The sequence below is a fragment of the Coregonus clupeaformis genome, chromosome 5 (genome assembly GCF_020615455.1).
Source record: "Coregonus clupeaformis isolate EN_2021a chromosome 5, ASM2061545v1, whole genome shotgun sequence".
NCBI lineage: Eukaryota > Metazoa > Chordata > Actinopteri > Salmoniformes > Salmonidae > Coregonus > Coregonus clupeaformis.
Genome location: NC_059196.1, coordinates 34,408,984 through 34,431,072, shown reverse-complemented (window position 1 = coordinate 34,431,072; position 22,089 = coordinate 34,408,984). Strand labels below are relative to the sequence as shown.

At 47.3% G+C, this 22,089-nt stretch overlaps 2 protein-coding genes across 5 annotated transcripts in view; both read right to left on the bottom strand.

Moving 5' to 3' along the window:
- The window catches only part of LOC121566912 (protocadherin Fat 3), a 329,631-nt gene that overhangs the window by 306,539 nt on the left and 1,003 nt on the right, over positions 1-22,089 (bottom strand). The gene's annotated exons all lie outside the window — the stretch shown is intronic.
- LOC121567004 (spidroin-1-like) lies at positions 16,816-17,304 on the bottom strand. The gene has a single exon (XM_041876945.2). It carries the CDS (start codon positions 17,302-17,304, stop codon positions 16,816-16,818), a length of 489 nt encoding a protein of 162 aa, XP_041732879.2.

Below are 22,089 nucleotides of genomic sequence, written 5' to 3'. Positions count from 1 at the left end.
AGTTTGGGGGCTACTCCGGGCTGTAGCGGTTATGTAACAAAAGAAGGGGACATCTAGAGACTCCCACGTCTCACGGACTGAGAATAGGAGCTTTGGTGGGCCAAGAAGGGTTCCGTTTGGTTGACACATGATGGACAGGTGTTGCCAGCTGCACGCTGGCAGATGTCCATGCCTCATAGCTTAGCTCTGACCCCCTCCCTCCCACCCACCCAGACACACAGATAGACACCACGCCCATTCCAGCCCCACCATTCAGTCATGAATGGTCACACTGCATACCTCACACACACACAACCCTCAAAGACCCTCTGTGACCCAGCCATCCTACCATTGCTATTCCGTCCACTGCATTGGTCAATGTCCACACCGCACATGTCCCCCAGTCACACAGACCACAAACATACACACACAACTATGTTTATCAACCCCTCTCACACACATACACACACTTAAATAACCATGCTTAGACCCAGACCCCTTACGACTAACAGAGGAGTATGATGAAGCACCTGCCTTGATTTGTTGTTGCTTAGAACTTTCTAGAGGTCATGAACAAGGAAGAGAGTCACCTTATCAGCATTAGCTTGTGTAAACCAGGGAACGCTGAAGTACCCTCCATTGCCCTCCATCCATTCCCCTATTAGTATACACTTGAGCAACAAGATGAAGTGACCTTCTATTCAGATAATAGAGTTAAGTACAGACTAAATAAATAGACATTCCTGCTATTACACACAGACACACACACTCTCTCACACACACTAACTTACACACACTAACTTACACACACCCCACCCCTCCCTCATCACACTGGACTGTGCTGCTGACTTCAACATGCCTGATTCCTCTCACTTTCCTTTCCTCTCACTCCCTCTCTGTGTCTTGACTCTTCAATCCGTTTGGCCGTTCAGTTGCAGTTCAGCCTCTGCATAATGTATGGGTCCACAGTGCTAATGCATTCATGTTTCGTGACTCCTCTCTCTCTGCCGTACCACGGCTTGACTGAGCATTTTAAACAGGGCCCAGCGGTGTCTGTCTGTCAGTCATGTTCTACCAACTCCTCAGGGAAACTCTAGTTAAATGACTGGTTCAACACGGAGGAGAGTTGTTTTACGTCAATGTGATGATCTGCAAACTACATCGATGGATTTGTGATCAGGTTTGATAGGCCTACTCAGTTATTTATCAGGAATAGACATTGGTGATGATGTTCCATGTCAAACATTACACATAACAATTAGCAGAGCCATACACAACACTGACACCAATATGAGAGCACATACTGTTCAGAAACACTACCCTGCCCACACACACAGAAACCAGAAAGCAATAGATTACGCTCTCTCACACATACTCACACACGCTCTCTCACACACACACAGAAAATCTCATTTTGTTAGGGCCCAGATCAGAGGAGCCGAGAGGTGAGAGGTTATGGCTGGTTCTTATCACACCCTGCCCGGTCCTGGACTCCCTCTGTACAGAGATGCTCCACAATGGATTGGAATCACGAGCCGCTTTGAATGGAGAACACGGGGCCAGCCGCCGGCTGTTTGCTGCAATTTGGGCCCAATTTTTCATGTTTCTAAAATATCTCATTTATATGCTCCCTCCACTCCAGTCGCCTGGTTCTAATCTATCACCATCAGCTCAGACTCCACGGGAGTTTTTATTTTTACCACCGACTCCTACGAGTCATCCCTCTCTCTCTCTCTCTCTCTCTCTCTCTCTCTCTCTCTCTCTCTGCTGAGAGTACACCTCTGCTTTCCTTGTTCTCTTCCCTCTTTCCATCTGAATGTCATCATGAGGCGTGTTGAAGTAGCAATAGACTGGCTCTGGTTGAGATGAACTTCATTAACAGAGAGAGTAGAGGAGGGGAGAGAGGGGGAGGGGAGAGAAAAAGACATGACGGGAAGGTGAGAGAGGAATGAAGAGATGAAAGGGGAAGTGAGAGAGGAATGAAGAGATGAAAGGGGAAGTGAGAGAGGAATGAAGATATGAAAGGGGAAGTGAGAGAGGAATGAAGAGATGAAAGTGGAAGGTGAGAGAGGAATGCAGAGATGAAAGGGGAAGTGAGAGAGGAATGAAGAGATGAAAGGGGAAGGTGAGAGAAGAATGAAGAGATGAAAGGGGAAGTGAGAGAGGAATGAAGAGATGAAAGGGGAAGTTAGAGAGGAATGAAGAGATGAAAGGGGAAGTGAGAGAGGAATGAAGAGATGAAAGGGGAAGTTAGAGAGGAATGAAGAGATGAAAGGGGAAGTGAGAGAGGAATGAAGAGATGAAAGGGGAAGTGAGAGAGGAATGAAGAGATGAAAGGGGAAGTGAGAGAGGAATGAAGAGATGAAAGGGGAAGGTGAGAGAGGAATGAAGAGATGAAAGGGGAAGTTAGAGAGGAATGAAGAGATGAAAGGGGAAGTTAGAGAGGAATGAAGAGATGAAAGGGGAAGGTGAGAGAGGAAGATGGAGGGAGATATGAAGGGGAAGGGAAGAGAAAAAGAGGTAGAGAGAGAGGGAGTGAAGAGAGGAAAGTGTGAGAGAGAGATGATGGGAGGATGAGCGGGAGACAGAGACCTCAATGTCACCTCAGTTCCCAACCCACCACTCTGAATGCCAATTCCACCAATTTGCCTTCACTCTCCTGCTCTTCCCTCACTACCAAACCCAAGTGAATCCTCCATCATCCATCATCCACCACAAGGGTAGCGCCCTCTCTGCTTAACCCAGCCGAGGCTCACTCCGCCTGGGCTACAATCAGACAGGACAGGTTCACCATGCTAGCTGAGCTGCTTCCCCCTCCGGGGTACTCTAACTCTCATTCCCGCTGGTCTCGTGCCGCAAATCAGTAGCCTAAATAAAATCAAACATGCACTACTCCTCCGCCAGCCGCCGTTCTCAGCTTCTTTTATGAGATTGTCAGAGGAGGCTGTCAGAGATGGTTAGCCGACGCAGGGGTTTTACGTAGTGGCGTAGCAGTAAGGCAATCAGGCCGAGGTAGAGCTGCAGCTAGCAAGCAGCTTGGTTGATGCTACTGTACTATGATCAGATAAGAGCTAAGCCTGCTGGGGGAGAGAGAGTAAGGGAGAGAGGGAGAGACTGTGTGGGAGGGAGAGATGGAGAGTGTATGGTACTTGAGCATAAATAAGATAGGAATAAGGTCAGATGAAGGTGAAGAAGACGTCAGCAGACAGAGAGAATCAAATACATAATAAACATCCAAGGGAATACATAGCAGAAAGAACCTCAATGGGACAAGACAGATATGAGCTCTGGGTGAGGAAGAGAAGAGGAGGGGTGGATCTCCTGACTCTCTCTCTCTCTCTGACTCTCTGGTCTGCAGTGTTCTGCAGCTGACTGCTGGTTGCCGAGAGGCAGTCATTGGTAACCGGGGCTGTGTACTTGAGGGGGGCCGTGAAATGTTAATGAGGGCAGTGAGATGCGAACAAACAGCTTTGAGCCTAATGAATACATGGAGAGAGAGACAGAGAGGGAGGACCTTCTATGCCATCAAAAGGAACATAAAATTCGACATACCAATTAGGATCTGGCTAAAAATACTTGAATCAGTTATAGAACCCATTGCCCTTTATGGTTGTGAGGTCTGGGGTCTGCTCACCAACCAGGAATTCACAAAATGGGACAAACACCAAATTGAGACTCCGCATGCAGAATTCTGCAAAAATATCCTCTGTGTACAATGTAAAACACCAAATAATGCATGCAGAGCAGAATTCGGCCGATACCCGCTAATTATCAAAATCCAGAAAAGAGCCGTTAAATTCTACAACCACCTAAATGGAAGCAATTCCCAAACCTTCCATAACAAAGCCATCACCTACAGAGAGATGAACATGGAGATGAGTCCCCTAAGCAAGCTGGTCCTGGGGCTCTGTTCACAAACACAAACAGACCCCACAGAGCCCCAGGACAGCAACACAATTAGACCCAACCAAATCATGAGAAAACAAAAAGAGAATTACTTGACACATTGGAAAGAATTTACAAAAAAACGGTGCAAACTAGAATGCTATTTGGCCCTAAACAGAGAGTACACAGTGGCAGCATACCTGACCACTGTGACTGACCCAAAATTAAGGAAATCTTTGACTATGTACAGACTCTTCTCCAGTGAGCATAGCCTTGCAATTGTGAAAGGCCGCAGTAGGCAGACCTGGCTCTCAAGAGAAGAAACTGAGCTGCACTTCCTAACTTCCTGCCAAATGTATGACCATATTAGAGACACATATTTCCCTCAGATTACACAGACCTACAAGGAATTCGAAAAAAATCCAATTTTGATAAACTCCCATATCTATTGGGTGAAATACCACAGTGTGCCATCACAGCAGCAAGAGGTGTGACCTGTTGGCACAAGAAAAGGGAAACCAGTGAAGAACAAACACCATTGTAAATACAACCTATATTTATGTTTATTTATTTTCCTTTTTCTGCTTTAACTATTTGCACGTCGTTATAACACTGTATATAGACATAATATGACATTTTAAATGTCTTTATTCTTTTGGAACTTTTGTGAATGTAATGTTTACTGTTAATTTTTGTTTATTATCTATTTCACTTGCTTTGGCAATGTAAACATATGTTTCCCATGCCAATAAAGCCCCATAAATTGAATTGAATTTATAGAGAGAGGGGGAAGGAGAGAGATTGAGGCAGAGAGAGAGAGAGAGAGAGAGAGAGAGAGAGAGAGAGAGAGAGGGCAGAGGGGTAGGGTGGGGGCTGTGGATGGTACAGGGAGTAGAAAGAGGGACCCTGGAGGTCAAACACTCTTAAAACCAAATGCGAATGAATCTAACGATGAATGACCCAATGGCTAGAAGGACTGCCTGTATGTGCATGTGAGAGATCGGAGCGTATATGTTCCTGTGCCACTCCCTGAAGGTGACTTGGCCACTCGGTTGTTTGCTGAGTTGCACCTTTTTCCCATAAATCTGAGTCATCACTAGCCAACAGGTGAAAGTTTGCGACACTGTCGCTGTTCCCAATTCTCTGTGACATACACACGACACACACACCCTGCTCTGGAGCCGAAGGTCGTTCATCTTCATTCAATTATTCAAATACCTAATTTGAAGCACTAAAGGGCAAAATCTACACTAACATGACACACACTCAAATGACATGTCATTGAATACCTGCCAAGATTGCGTGGTGCTGTGTAAATAATGATGAAGACTCCTGGGCATTTCTCACATCCACTGAGTGGGCAGTTTAATCTGTGCCACCGGCCCAGCAAGACATATTAAGACAAAACCCTGGGAAAAAAATATAAACGTTTAAATAAAATGAATAAGTGGATCATCAACAGCACATCATCAGCCTTCTTCCTGTAGCTCAGCTGGTAGAGCACGGCGCTTGTAACGCCAAGGTAGTGGGTTCGATCCCCGGGACCACCCATACACAAAAAAATAAAAATGTATGCACGCATGACTGTAAGTCGCTTTGGATAAAAGCGTCTGCTAAATGGCATATTATTATTATTATTATTACACATTCAATTATCCTGCTTTGACAAAGGAGCGGGGGAGAGACATACTGAGAGGCAGGAAAAGGCGCTAAGAGAGGGCAAAAGAGAGAGGGATGATGGAATAAAAGATGAATCTAATTTTAATTGTCATATGCTTGGTAAACAACAGGTTCAGACTAACAGTGAAATGCTTACTTAGGGGCCCTTCCCAACAACGCAGAACACAATAAAAAAAATGCTAATAATAATAATAGAAAAAATAAATTGAAACACGCGGAATAAATACACAATGAGCAATGATAGGTTGACATGGGGTACCAGTACTGAGTCGATGTGCATGGGTATGATGTAATTGAGGTAGATATGTACAGTACATGTAAATAGGGGTGAAGTGACTAGGCAACAGGATAGATAATAGATAGTAGCAGCAGTGTATGTGGTGAGTGTGGAAGTGTGTGTGTTTGCGACAGTGTGCCTTTGTGTATGTGTTATGTGTGAGAGAGAGTGTGTGTGTGTGTGTGTGTGTGTGTGTGTGTGTGTGTGTGTGTGTGTGTGTGTGTGTGTGTGTGTGTGTGTGTGTGTGTGTGTGTGGATGCGTGTGCGTGCGTGTGTGTGTGCATGCGCGTGTGTGTGTGCTTGCGTGCGTGTGTGTGTGTGTGTGTGTGTGTGCGTGTGCGTGTGTGTGTTGGAGTGTCTGTGTTAGTATGTGTAAGTGTGTGCATAGAGTCAAAAACAGATAGTGCAAAAAGCGTCAATGCAGATAATCTGAGTAGCTATTTGGTTAACTCTTTAGCAGTTTTATGGCTTGGGGGTGGAAGCTGTTCAGGAGCTTTTGGTCCCAGACTTAGCGCTCCGGTACCGCTTGCTGTGCGGTAGCAGAGAGAACAGTCTATGACTTGGGTGGCTGGAGGATGTATGTCCGTGTGTGCTAATGCTATTGTTAGGTGCTAGCCCAATGCAGTTTTTAAATGAACAGGCCGATCTACTCAAGCTAAAGCTTAGCACTCTTTCAGCTCTCAATTGGATACACAAGCCCTAGCGATGCCTTCCTAGTGCCATAGTTAGGCTATTTCAGTTACATTTTTGCCAACAGCTCTAAATAAATGTCTTAGTGAAATATTCCAAACCAAAAATTGCTTTCTAGGAGCCACAGCTCACACACAGACTCAAACGAACATAATGATACGGCTGCCATCCTTTCAGAAGCTAGGTATATCACTGAAATCATTGGATCTGAGCAACATAACATTTTGCACCAAATGTCAGACTGCTCGTTACGACCCTGCCGAGCTGGCCCATCTCCAGTACCCCTCACAGGAAAGATCATGTCCTTTCATTTCAGTTTCCCTTCAACTATAATGACAGTTATCTGTTCTCGCTTTCAGTCTCACACTGATAGCTAGATGATTGGCCTGGCTCGCCTGGCTGGAAAGAAAATGCAGTGCCTGAATGTGTGGTCTTCTCTTCTCCTTCTTGCTCTTCTCTGCTCTCCTCAGTCCACTTTCCCTGCACTATTTACACACACACACTCACAAAAACACACACACACACCCACACACTCACAAAAACACACACACGTGCACGCACGCACACACACGTGCACACACACACAAACACGTACGCACACACACACATGCACGCACGCACACACGCGCACACACACACGTGCACACACAAACACGTACGCACACACACTCACACAAACACATGCACGCACGCACACGCGCACACACTCGCACACACACACATGTGGGTGTGCGTGTGTGGGGCGGTGAAACAAGGTCCATTTCTCAGGGAGGATGGAGTAGCCCCTCTAGGAAGTAATTTAACCTACGCTTTTCTATCTCTCTCTACCCCCCCACCCCATCTCTCCCTTTCTCCTTTTTTGGCAGATGACAGTGTATTTCCCAGAGTCAGCCGTAAATATAGGGCATGTGCCGCAAGCTTCGTTCTGAAGTGGAGATCAGTGAAGTGTCATGTTGAGGGGAATTGAGTGTATTGTGTGTGGGTGTATTGGTCTGAGAGTGTGTGTGTGTGTGTGTGGTACTTAAGAAAATAGCTTCTACGTTTGGCAAAACATTTTCCATTCAAACTGCTCATTTATAATAACACATTTCTAAGCTATTATTTAGCAAAGTGCTAATTGGAATATATTCACAAACTGCTACAGTGCTGTTAATGATTCAACAGTATTTCAGGACCAGCCACTGGTAGCAATTTTTTTTGTCTCAAAATCTCTTTGCAAAACCTTTCTATCTGGTTTATCACTTTTAGGCCAATGCTAGTTCAGCTCCATTATGGCTAACCAACTGCTAGATAAGATCAATCGGGGTTAGCGCTGCGCTAGTTAAAATCAATCACCGTTTTCACAGCTGCCGTTTATAGGCGTTGATCAATGTTAAGTGTGACCTCTGGCTGGGTCAGCATCGTTAGCACGTTGCTACATTAGCCACGTCATGGTTAGCTTATCGATCGCTTAGCTCTATCTCTATCACAGGTTGTAATGAGAGCCAAACAGTTAGCATCGTGCTAGTTAAATCCCTTTTTGCCATTAACATGTAGCATAGCCAGATGTATTATGGATCATCATTAGCATAGCGCTACTAAGATTGTTCATGGTTAACCAAGCAGTAGCTTAGATTCATCATGGTTAGAATTTAGTAGCAAAGCGCTAGCTAGCGCCATTGTACTTTTTGCAGAGTTTAGTTAGATCCATCAGCTAGGCGAGGCTATATCTCAACCACAGCTCTCTTCAGAGAGGCGTGTGTGTGTGTGTGTGTGTGTGTGTGTGTGTGTGTGTGTGTGTGTGTGTGTGTGTGTGTGTGTGTGTGTGTGTGTGTGTGTGTGTGTGTGTGTGTGTGGAGAGAGGGGCTATTACCGCTATCAGAGCAAGCGACGCCACAGTCACATCTCAAACAACCCTCTGGGGACTGATTAGAGTAGAGTTCTGGGTTCGGCAGGTCCTGTCTTGTCCCACACACACACACACACACACACACACACACCTCCATGTCCGCTTCCTAAAGGGCTGGCAGTGAGAAGAGGATAGGAGGAGGGTCGGGCAGAAAGAAGAGAAGAGGAGGAGGAGGAGGAGGAGGAGGGGGAGGAGGAGGAGGGGCTGACAGAGTGTTTGGTAGGGAGGGAGAGAGAAGAGGAGGAGGGGCTGACAGAGTGTTTGGTAGGGAGGGAGAGAGAAGAGGAGGAGGGGCTGACAGAGTGTTTGGTAGGGAGGGAGAGAGAGAGAAGAGGAGGAGGGGCTGACAGAGTGTTTGGTAGGGAGGGAGAGAGAAGAGGAGGAGGGGCTGACAGAGTGTTTGGTAGGGAGGGAGAGAGAAGAGGAGGAGGGGCTGACAGAGTGTTTGGTAGGGAGGGAGAGAGAAGAGGAGGAGGGGCTGACAGAGTGTTTGGTAGGGAGGGAGAGAGAAGAGGAGGAGGGGCTGACAGAGTGTTTGGTAGGGAGGGAGAGAGAAGAGGAGGAGGGGCTGACAGAGTGTTTGGTAGGGAGGGAGAGGGAAGAGGAGGAGGGGCTGACAGAGTGTTTGGTAGGGAGGGAGAGAGAGAGAAGAGGAGGAGGGGCTGACAGAGTGTTTGGTAGGGAGAGAGAGAGAGAAGAGGAGGAGGGGCTGACAGAGTGTTTGGTAGGGAGGGAGAGAGAGAGAAGAGGAGGAGGGGCTGACAGAGTGTTTGGTAGGGAGGGAGGGAGAGAGAAGAGGAGGAGGGGCTGACAGAGTGTTTGGTAGGGAGTGAGAGAAAGAGAAGAGGAGGAGGGGCTGACAGAGTGTTTGGTATGGAGGGAGGGAGAGAGAAGAGGAGGAGGGGCTGACAGAGTGTTTGGTAGGGAGGGAGAGAGAGAGAAGAAAGAAGAAGACACACAGGAAAAGATGTAGAGAATGAAGAGCTGTAGAAAGAGGGAGGCTAACACCCAGGGATTTGGGCCAAAGCAGAAGGGCAATTCCACAGTAACAGTAAACTGAGATTTTTCACGTTAAAATGTACGCAAAACAAATTCCAATGACTGCAAACAAACCGTACAACTCTACACACAAGGATGACTTTTAACAATTTCCACAGAATATTTTACAAAAACACAAAATGCAGATGCAAGTTGCAAACAAAGTTAAACAACATAATTATGGTTTGTGCTGTTTGTGCCGTTATTCTGTTGTTTAACTTTGCAATCATTGGTTTGACATACATTTTAAGAGGAGGTGAGAGGAGGTGAGAGCAGGGGAGAGCGGGGGAGAGGAGGTGAGAGGAGGGGAGAGCAGGGGAGAGCAGGGGAGAGCGGGGGAGAGCGGGGGAGAGGAGGGGAGAGGAGGGGAGAGCAGGGGAGAGCGGGGGAGAGGAGGTGAGAGGAGGGGAGAGCAGGGGAGAGCAGGGGAGAGCGGGGGAGAGCGGGGGAGAGGAGGTGAGAGGAGGGGAGAGCAGGGGAGAGCAGGGGAGAGCGGGGGAGAGCGGGGGAGAGGAGGTGAGAGGAGGGGAGAGCAGGGGAGAGCAGGGGAGAGGAGGGGAGAGCAGGGGAGAGCAGGGGAGAGGAGGTGAGAGCAGGGGAGAGCAGGGGAGAGCAGGGGAGAGCGGGGGAGAGCAGGGGAGAGCAGGGGAGAGCGGGGGAGAGGAGGTGAGAGCAGGGGAGAGCAGGGGAGAGCAGGGGAGAGCGGGGGAGAGGAGGTGAGAGCAGGGGAGAGCAGGGGAGAGCAGGGGAGAGCAGGGTTTGTGACAGGAGCTGTTTAAGTGTGACTGGCTGACCCAAAGGGGCCTTCCTGCTGCCTGCACCACACCAAACAACGTTTACTCTTTCACTGAACACAGGCCTAGGAAGCGGAAGAGATAGAGAGAGAGAGAAAGAGAGAGAGGCAGAGCGAGTGTTGGAGAAAGAGAGGAAGAGGAGAGTGCTGCAGGCCGATGGTCCACTGCACCCATTGAACATGAAGCAAAAGCCCTTACTTCGATTTTCTTTGATCCACTGCCATGATGGATGGGGCTGTGTGTGTGTGTGTGTGTGTGTGTGTGTGTGTGTGTGTGTGTGTGTGTGTGTGTGTGTGTGTGTGTGTGTGTGTGTGTGTGTGTGTGTGTGTGTGTGTGTGTGTGTGTGTGTGTGTGTGTGTGTGTGCGTGTGCGTGTGTGTGCGTGTGTGTGTATATGTCTGTGTGTGTCAAAGTTTCCGTAATAGCCGGCTTTTGGCCGATAAAGAAAAAACAATAAATAAAATTGCCGCCAGCCAATTGTCCGGGAGAAGAAAACCTCCCATAGTGAAATAATGCTTTTTAGAATATTCATTGATGGAAATACAAGTCTATGGAAATACATTTCACTGGTCATCCTTATCGGTCTATAGGTTACAGTATATTCATTATGTATCTTATTTATCACATGCATACAGCATACAGATACAGAGACTTTGAGCGGAAAATCTCTCTTACAGCTGGCAGGCTTCATCAGTGAGTCACACACCACTTTGCAATGAGCTAGAGGCAGTATGTATTTTGAAAACATATACTTAATTGTTTGAAACCTGAAAGTTTTAATACATAATGAGGCATGTCTTACCTTGCTTCAAAGTAGCCTAGCCAAATCAGACCATATCCGTGGAGGCAATTATTTTATATAAATGTTATGTTATTGTCCAGTACCCAAAGGCACAATCCTAGTCATATTAGCAACCAGTTGTTGCATCTTTAGATCTCCCCTCCCCTCAACATTTCTAACGGATCATTTTATCTCTATCACATGAAACCGCTCGCATGTGCGGTGTCCTTTTCCCGATAATTGTGGAACGAACATTCGCACGTAGCCTACTGCTGTGTGTGCATTGCTGCGCTTATAATGTGAAGACATAATAGTTTATCAACATTTTAAGCTAAATGTTCTGATCTGTTGCGTCAGACTCATTGCTTTTTAACGTTTTTCTTTATGTAGCCTAGGTCTACTGGTTGGATGGATTTGGGATCTATCGCCCCACAACTGTCCCACAGTCTGTTTGGAATAAGCCATTTCTTCCTCGACAAGCTGACCAATAGAATAGGTCAACTTTTCTACTATGGGGGATTGTAGATTGACATAGGCTAGTGATTATGCTGTTCATTACTGGTCTTGTTGACTGAGGAAAAGTAAATGTGGACAGTTATTCTATCATCTTCAAAGTGCACATCAGAATTCAGTAAGAAGGACCGTACAGCATTGCATCCTCGATTTGCATGTTCTGTTAATATGAATTACCGTAATCTAAATGTGATTTCTGTCATTCTGAGCACCGTGGATGGACGCCCTAATCAGGTTACGCACCCAATGCATATGGGTCCCGTAAATTTCTCAAATGTCCAGTAAATTAAAATGCTGCCAGATTTTCCAAATGGAGACCCTGGTGTGTGTGTATGTGTGTGTGTGTGCGCGCGCGTCACCCTGCGCATAACGGATTACCGACACACTGAACACAGTACACTGATTTAACTGTTTAATTACATGTATGTGACCTAGTAAGATCAAAGCGACACAGTAAGCTTAAACGGATTAATGAAAGGGGACAGCCACACACCAAACGCATGACAAAACAAAATATGAAAATGACTCAAATGAGCAATAAAGGAGCGGTCCGTATGTCAGACTGAATGAGTCTGACGCCATGTCGCTCTTTCCTCTGCTATGCTCCCACAGGCTTTCCTTATCCTGCTCACTGATCTTGCTATGTGAACACACACACACATATACACACACACACAGCTCACACCTGCCTGCTCTGAACAGTCCCAGTCTCCAGAGAGCAGGACCAGGACTATTGTTTGTGTCAGGTTAGCAGAATGATCTGTAAACACAAGCTGGGAAATACAGAGTCACTCAGAGTGCAGCTCTTACTCTCTCTGTATATAACGCTCTCTCAGAATCTCTCTCTTTACTTCTGCCACTGGCTTCCCGTCATAGGCCTCTCTCTCTCTCTCTACCTCTCACTTTCCTACTCACTACCACTCCCCCTCTTGCCAGACCCCTCCCTCTACCTCTCCCCTTCACTCTCCCTTGCTCCTTCTTCCTTTTCAGTTTGTTCTCCCTTTCCATGTTTCTCTCCTCCCGCTACCTCTTCCTCTTCCTCTCACTCCCCCCACCCATTTCTCCTCTTCCTCTCACTCCCCCCACCCATTTCTCCTCTTCCTCTCACTCCCCCCACCCATTTCTCCTCTTCCTCTCACTCCCCCCACCCATTTCTCCTCTCTCACTCTCACTCCCCCCACCCATTTCTCCTCTCACTCTCACTCCCCCCACCCATTTCTCCTCTCACTCTCACTCCCCCCACCCATTTCTCCTCTCACTCCCCCCCCACCCATTTCTCCTCTCACTCTCACTCCCCCCACCCATTTCTCCTCTCACTCTCACTCCCCCCACCCATTTCACCTCTCACTCTCACTCCCCCCACCCATTTCTCCTCTCACTCTCACTCCCCCCACCCATTTCTCGTCACACTTTCACTCCCCCCACCCATTTCTCCTCTCTCACTCTCACTCCCCCCACCCATTTCTCCTCTCTCACTCTCACTCCCCCCACCCATTTATCCTCTCTCACTCTCACTCCCCCCCCACCCATTTCTCCTCTCTCACTCTCACTCCCCCCACCCATTTCTCCTCTCTCACTCTCACTCCCCCCACCCATTTCTCCTCTCTCACTCTCACTCCCCCCACCCATTTCTCCTCTCTTCCTCTCACTCCCCCCACCCATTTCTCCTCTCACTCTCACTCCCCCCACCCATTTCTCCTCTCATTCTCACTCCCCCCACCCATTTCTCCTCTCTTCCTCTCACTCCCCCCACCCATTTCTCCTCTCACTCTCACTCCCCCCCACCCATTTCTCCTCTCACTCTCACTCCCCCCCACCCATTTCTCCTCTCTTCCTCTCACTCCCCCCACCCATTTCTCCTCTCTTCCTCTCACTCCCCCCACCCATTTCTCCCCTCTTCCTCTCACTCCCCCCCACCCATTTCTCCTCTTCCTCTCACTCCCCCCACCCATTTCTCCTCTCACTCTCACTCACTCCCCCCACCCATTTCTCCTCTCTTCCTCTCACTCCCCCCACCCATTTCTCCTCTCTCGCTCTCGCTCGTACCAGTAGGATCAGTAGTAGTCTGATCAGTGAGGACAGGACCTGACAGGACTTTCTGCACCGCTACAATAACACAGTGCTGAAGCCAATTACTGTTCAAATAAACAGAGGCGTTCCATCGCTGATGCTAGAGCTCCAGATAACAATAGAAGGCTTCTGTGTTTACAGAGCTTCCACTCCCACAGCGCCCCACCACACACACACATCACACAAAAAGCAGGGTAAAAACACGCACACACACACACTGCAGATAGACACTCCCAACACACACATAGACACACCCACTATAGTAAGCCAATGAGGTAGAGCAAACAAACTTGCATTACCAATCACTGGCACAGATTTCAAGTCCCATGTACAGTAAGTAACACACCCAGAATACCAACACAGTGTTAATCAAAGACAGATAGACGGGCAGACACAGCTAACAGCTAATACAAAGACACTGAGACAGACTGGCAGACACAGCTAACAGCTAACACAAAGACACTGAGACAGACTGGCAGACACAGCTAACAGCTAACACAAAGACACTGAGACAGACTGGCAGACACAGCTAACAGCTAACACAAGACACAGAGACAGACTGGCAGACACAGCACCAGCTAACACAAAGACACAGAGACAGACTGGCAGACACAGCACCAGCTAACACAAAGACACAGAGACAGACTGGCAGACACAGCACCAGCTAACACAAAGACACAGAGACAGACTGGCAGACACAGCACCAGCTAACACAAAGACACAGAGACAGACTGGCAGACACAGCACCAGCTAACACAAAGACACAGAGACAGACTGGCAGACACAGCTAACAGCTAACACAAAGACACTGAGACAGACTGGCAGACACAGCTAACAGCTAACACAAAGACACAGAGGTAGGTAGACTGGCTGACTGAGCAGTCTCTCCTCCTGTAGGTCTGTACAGGCCTGCTGTTCACTGCCCCAAGGGAACTAGTTGTGAGGAAACACACACAGTCACAAACACACACAATCCGTTTATCTCATCTCCCCTTGTCTGAGCAGCGGCAGCCCAGTAAACAGAAAGGATGCGCAACCAATCAATGCTTTTTTTTTTATTCACCAACATCTGCAAGCTAGAAAGAGAGAGGGAGGGAAAGAGAAGGAGAGGGAAAGAGAGAGAGAGAGAGAAGATAATGTGTTGGGGTGTATAGCTTCCCCACAGAAGCTCATCAAACGACGCTCTAACGAGCTATCTATCCCAACCCCACGCTACACTTTAAATGGACTATTTTCCTATTTCCGGGCGACAAGGTCTCTTGCTCTAAACAACAACATCTATCAAAAATATAATGAATCTACGGTTTGGAAAAGGAGGGAACGGCCGAGCAGGCCTGGTTTCCCATATTTTTCATAGTGTTCTATTGTTTCCAGTACTTGCCTTAAATTATCTCCAATGTATCGTCCATGTAAAAAACCTGTCTGATTAGAATGAATAATGTCTGACAATACCTTTTTAATTCTATGCGCTACACATTTTGCATCACAACACTGAAGTGTAAGGGGCATCCATTTTTTTAAATTGGGCACTTGCTGGCTGCTTTTCAATCACTCTGCCGGCCGACTCATCCCAAACCATCTCAATTGGGTTGAGGTCGGAGGATTGTGGAGGCCAGGTCATCTGATGCAGCACTCCATCACTCTCCTTCTTGGTCAAATAGCCCTTACACAGCCTAGAGGTGTGTTGGGTCATTGTCCTGTTGAAAAACAATTGATAGTCCCACTAAGCCCATACCAGATGGGATGGCGTATTGCTGCAGAACGCTGTGGTAGCCATGCTGGTTAAGTGTGCCTTGAATTCTAAATAAATCACAGACAGTGTCACCAGCAAAGCACCCCCACACCATAACACCTCCTCCTCCATGCTTTACGGTTGAAACTACACATGCAGAGATAATCTGTTCACCCACACCGCGTCTCACAAAGACACGGCGGTTGGAACCAAAAATCTCAAATTTGGACTCCAGACCAAAGGACACATTTCCACTGGTCTAATGTCCATTGCTCGTGTTTCTTGGCCCAAGCAGGTCTCTTCTTCTTATTGGTGTCCTTTAGTAGTGGTTTCTTTGCAGAAATTTGACGATGAAGGCCTGATTCACACAGTCCCGTCTGAACAGTTGATGTTGAGATGTGTCTGTGACTTGAACTCTGTGAAGCATTTATTTGGGCTGCAATTTCTGAGGCTGGTAACTCTAATGAACTTATCCTCTGCAGCAGAGGTAACTCTGGGTCTTCCATTATTGTGGCGGTCCTCATGAGAGCCAGTTTCATCATAGCGCTTGATGGTTTTTGCGACTGCACTGGAAGAAACTTTCAAAGTTCTTGAAATGTTCCGTATTGACTGACCTTCATGTCTTAAAGTAATGATGGACTGTCGTTTCTCTTTGCTTATTTGAGCTGTTCTTGCCATAATATGGACTTGGTCATTTACCAAATAGGGCTATCTTCTGTACACAACTGATTGGCTCAAACAAATTAACTTTTATGAAGGCACACCTGTTAATTGAAATGCATTCCAGGTGACTACCTCATGAAGCTGGTTGAGAGCATGCCAAGAGTGTGCAAAGCTGTCATCAAGGCAAAGGGTGGCTATTTCAAGAATCTCAAATATAAAATATATTTTGATTTGTTTAACACTTTTTTGGTTACTACATGATTCCACATGTGTTATTTCATAGTTTTGATGTCTTCACTATTATTCTACAATGTAAAAAATAGTAAATATAAAGAAAAAACCTTGAATGAGTAGGTGTGTCCAAACTTTTGACCGGTAGTGTATATATTTTTGTATTAATTTTATTATTCGAAAACATTAACAAGGTCCGGACCTCGGTGTCCTCATCTATAGCTACGGCCCTGGCCTTTGCACTCCAAAGAAAGAAATCAAAGGGAAAACTTTCTGTAAAATTGCAATTATACACCGGTATCGACCTACAGATGTAGGATCTTAATTTGAGCCAGTTTGCTACAGCAGGACAATAATCCTGCAGCAATGGGAAATGTGAATTATTATGTGGATTATAATTAATGGACATTTTTGTAGGGGTTGATACATTTTTCGTAAGGTAAAAGTCAGAAATTACAAAGTGGAAATTACAAACTTCAGAAGCCTTTTTAAACCTCAAATACACTATAAGTTTTACATTTCCTGAATTGCAGGAAAGTTCTCCTGCAACAGGGTAGTCAAAATAAGATCCTACATCTGTAAAATAAAAGGTAATTTAATAGCTGTTCAAATCTCCAGGCTTGCCCACTAGTACCCACTGGTGGTTCCCTGCTGGTCCAGTCTGCTGTGTGATTGACAGGCCAGACTCTGCAGCCTGCCCCTCTATCCCTGTCTCCTTGGCCACCTGCCCTCCTGCTCCCATGCCCCTGTCTCCCTGTCCCCCTGCCCTCCTGCTCCCATGCCCCTGTCTCCCTGTCCCCCTGCCCTCCTGCTCCCATGCCCCTGTCTCCCTGTCCCCCTGCCCTCCTGCTCCCATGCCCCTGTCTCCCTGTCCCCCTGCCCTCCTGCTCCCATGCCCCTGTCTCCCTGTCCCCCTGCCCTCCTGCTCCCATGCCCCTGTCTCCCTGTCCCCCTGCCCTCCTGCTCCCATGCCCCTGTCTCCCTGTCCCCCTGCCCTCCTGCTCCCATGCCCCTGTCTCCCTGTCCCCCTGCCCTCCTGCTCCCATGCCCCTGTCTCCCTGTCCCCCTGCCCTCCTGCTCCCATGCCCCTGTCTCCCTGTCCCCCTGCCCTCCTGCTCCCCTGCCCTAGACACACATTGGGAAGGGGCTTGAGTGATCAGGGAGGCAGGGACACACAACGTCATGGAGGCAGAGTGGATCGATACAATTCTGCCATGGCACCAGCCAGTCAGCCAGTCAACCAGCCAGTCAGTCAGCCAGTGAGCACCACGCGGGCATGGCAGGGCACCCAGGAGCATGTAAGGAATACTGTTTGCTTGGGCAACACTGCATCACGTCACGCCATGCTCTCTGCACAGCACTCCACTGGCACTACAACACATGCTGGATACTGGGTTAGGGTGGCAAGGGCGGGGTACGTCTATGCATCATGCTGACTGGTAGTCATAGTGTATTTCACTCTCAATACTCTACACTCCCAAGTTCCCTCTTCATTAGTATTCTCTTGAGTCTTTCTAGTTTCCTTAAAGTCCCTACGAGGGTATAGCCTGTAGTCCAAAGAATAACACTAAACAACAACACTGTCAGCAATGCATTTGTTTCCTTTATTTTTTTTCATTCTCTCCTTCTCTCCATCTCAGCAAGACCCTAACTTTCATGATCCATCACAACAGGAAATGAACATACCAAAATATGGACGATCTCCTCAATCACGTCCAACAGCAGCAAATGAATTGTTGTATTCAAATAAAGGCCCTTTCTATAGAAGGCCTGACCAACAATCAGCCAATGGAATAATTACCAGTAATCTCTTTGTCATGTTAAATCATGTCCACTGCTATTCATTTAGAGTGTGCCATTTATTCACACATAGAGAGGAGTCCTTTTTACTCCTTTGTAATTCTCCACGTAAACACACTCTCACACAGGCACACACACACACAGGCAGACACACACACACAGTCAGGGACACACTCTCTATCTCACACACACACCTTCCTCATTCACACACACACACACACACACAAACAAACACACACACACAGCGAGATTAACTTCTGGCGGAGTGAGCAGAAAACATCAATTAAACATTCTCATTTATTTTCCCTCAAGCCATTACGAAAGCTGACATAAGTCATTACTTGTGAATAATTGTAGCTCTGCTAATATAATTTAGGCATCATTATTTAACCAGGCCTGTCTTTGGAGATTGTAAGGTACACTGCTTCTCTGTCCAAAAGTCAATTCCCTGCGGTGGGAACTATTCCCAAACCAGCGCTCTCTGATTCTTAAATTAAACTCTGTGGTGAGGAGGGAGAGGGATACACACACAGCCGCACACACACAGACAGATACACACACAGACACACTCTTCTATCCCCAATAGGGCAATTGCACAGTGCTGCAAAAAGTCTTATTACATAGGCTAGATGACAAGCAAACCAATACCCTGGCTCCAATACACACACACACACACACACACACAAACACAATCACAAACCACACACAAACACAAACCACACACACAGCGACACATACAGAGCCAAGCCGTCCATCACATGAGAATCAGCCAACTGAACAACAAGGAAATAATAGCCTACTCCCTTCGGCTACAATTGAATTTGACACCATTTGCCACTTCTTGTAACATGCCATGTAACAGATATGAAACACACTTGTCTGGCTGGCATGTCAATGTCACACCTCAGATGAGTGTTGGATTGGAAAGCCATTCCAGAGAGATAATTGGCTGACTCCAACGGCGACTAAAAAGGAAGAGAATTCTGAGCCAATCGTCACTGTCCCTTTGGAGGTCTCACCAATCATAAAAGACAACAAAACACACAGCCACTACAGAAAAACCTTGGGCTCAGTCATAAACTAATAATATATTACAGAGCTAAGCAACCTTCCAGCCATCTCCTATAAAGGAAGTTGCCTCTGGCCACAGATCTAGGATCAGATTACCCTACTGGATAATAATAATAATAATAATAATAATAATAATAATAATAATAATAATAAATAATAATAATAATAATAATAATAATAATAATTAATTTAGGCCTACATTAACTTGCTCTTATACCTGTGTAGTGATACTGTTGTTGTATTCACATGTTGTTACATACATAGGACCTTATTAATAGCATTATCATTGCATAGTAATGGAGTTGAACATGAGGAGTAGGAACAGGAGCAGGAGAGAGAAAGAGAGAGAAAGAGAGAGAGAAAGAGAGAGAGAAAGAGAGAGAAAGAGAGAGAGAAAGAGAGAGTGCATTCCAGCAGTTGCAGAGAACAATGGCACAAGCGCGGCAGCGTGCACACACACACACACACACACACACAATAGCACAAACAGTGGGGACAAAACAGCAGCACACAACAGCCACCGTCCCCCTCCCCACTGAAGAGAAGAGGGAGAGGGAGAAGCTTGAGAGAGATCCTCCTCCTCCTCCTCACACACAGGGAATAAGGGGGGTTCACTCCACACAGTGTTGGCATTTGGCACGAACAGACGCTCATCAACCCCCGGGAGACCAGCGAGCGAGGGATGAAGGAGAGAGAGGGATGAAGGAAGGAAGGGGGGTCAGGAGGAGTAGAGAAGGGAGGAGGAGGTGGAGGCATTTCAGCCCAGCCTTTAGAGCAGTAGGGTACAGGGGAGGGGAGATGGGGAGGGGGGGGTTGGGAGTAGAAAGAGAGAGGAGGAGGATTGGCGGGTGGGAGCATTATAGCCCAGTCTATAGAGGGGAGGGGAGGGGAGGGGGAGGGGAGGGGAGGGGAGGGGGAGGGGAGGGAGTTCTCCTTGTGAGCCTGCATCTGGCGGTCAATACTGGCAGGCTGCTTACCACTGAACCACCTGAGGCAGAGAGGTCATTCACTGAATCTGACTTCCGTTTGCAGCACCAGGCAGGAAGACTATAACACGGCACGGCTCAGAGCTCTGGCCTCAGGCTTGGTTCCAATCAGACCAACATTACTGTGTGTCTGTGTGGGGAAACAGGTGGAGGAACCAGAGGGGGAAGCAGTGCGGTGTAAGGCAACAGACAGCTGTTTGGCAGCCTGCCCTGCCTGCCTGCCTCGCCACGCGCCCGCCCGCCGAAAGGTGAGACGCAATGTCCCTGCCTCTCTCTTGGAGAGTGGAGCGGGCGATCAATAAGCAAAACGCACATAACGCACAAGCTCACACACACACCGATGGAGATAGAGTCAAAAGGAAAGCACACACAACCACACACATAGAGAGACACACACTCCTGCCAGGTCACACCAGATATTCGATGATCATCCAGGGGACGTCGGGCCTTCAATACTGACCACTAGGGGCAACGGTGAACGCTATTACCATGAAGTAGGCTCGTGGCTTGCTAGGCAGTTGTAAGCTCGCGGCTTGCTAGCCAGTTGTAAGCTCGCGGCTTGCCAGGCCGTTGTAAGCTCGCGGCTTGCTAGGCAGTTGTAAGCTCGCGGCTTGCCAGGCAGTTGTAAGCTCGCGGCTTGCCAGGCAGTTGTAAGCTCGAGGCTTGCCAGGTCGTTGTAAGCTCGCGGCTTGCCAGGCCGTTGTAAACTCGCGGCTTGCTAGGCCGTTGTAAGCTCGCGGCTTGCTAGGCAGTTGTAAGCTCGCGGCTTGCTAGGCAGTTGTAAGCTCGCGGCTTGCCAGGCCGTTGCGAGCTTCGGTTCAGAGGATCCCAGTGCTAGGCACCAGTTACTTTTTTTTACCTATTCCAAACCTTAACTTAACCAATTGGAATTAATGACTAAACTTAACCGTTTTTCTCCCCCCTAGACAAACGTTGAATGCTGAAGTAAGACCATGAGATCTTAGTTGTTGCACACACACACACACACACACACACAGAGAGAGAGAGAGAGAGAGAGAGAGAGAGAGAGAGAAAACAGTAACCCTCTTAGTCTAAACAAAATATGGCCAATTTCCATGCATTAGGATCGTTTTCCCAGAGAAATTCTGAATTAATAGATAATTAATGGATAATTGCGACACAAACCGTCGGTACAATTCTGCAGATAGGCTAAACAAGGCTGGAATGAATAGTTCCACAATATAACAACCATTATAACCACCATAAAACCGCCCAGGAAAAATACCCTCACATGCGCGCGCTCGCAGGGACGCGCGTAGTCTTCGTTAAAACACACACCCACACACAGTTACTGTTCTTCATGCTCAACGCCCACGGGGTACTCGAAGCAGATGGACAGACAGACCTCTGCGTCAGTCAGTCTATTTGCGTACATCATGTCGATAACTAAATGGTACTTTGTCCATCATCCTCAATCTGAAAATCGTGTCGTGCGTTGATGCTGAGTTTGTTAACTATCAATTTCGACAGCAGATATATTTGTATCTTCTTCTTAACGTCATAGATGCATTGTCCATATGTAAGTGTCCCACCTGCATCAATTCGATTCAGGCTGTCACTAACACATTTTGCACCTTGAATTAGGAGAGCTTGGTTTGAAGAACGTTTAGGGCCGCACAGCCATGCATCAGCTCGTGGCATGGCACCAGTTGTGATGAAGAAATATATATTATTTTGGTGCCCACATTCCAGTCTCGGGCAAGCTGTGTGGTGCTTATATTTAGAGCGTGGCTAAGATAATACCACTTGATCCATTCATTTAACAATACTTTGCTGCAGTACAAGCCAAGGGTAATTTGCTGGGGCACTGGGCTTCGTGGTGTGTGCAAAACATTTAAAACTCAACCTTTTTATTCAAATTCAAAAGCGAGCCATGTCGCTGGATAAAAAGTGGCTCGCACGCAAGTGCTCCTATACAAGTCGCTATGTGGGCTTTTGCAAAACCATAGGTTAGATTACTACCAGTCTATTATTAATAGGAAATAATATGG

Bases quoted from the DNA above. Each gene is read 5' to 3' on its own strand.
- LOC121567004 (XM_041876945.2), bottom strand. From the start codon at position 17,304: ATGGGAGCAGGAGGGCAGGGGGACAGGGAGACAGGGGCATGGGAGCAG.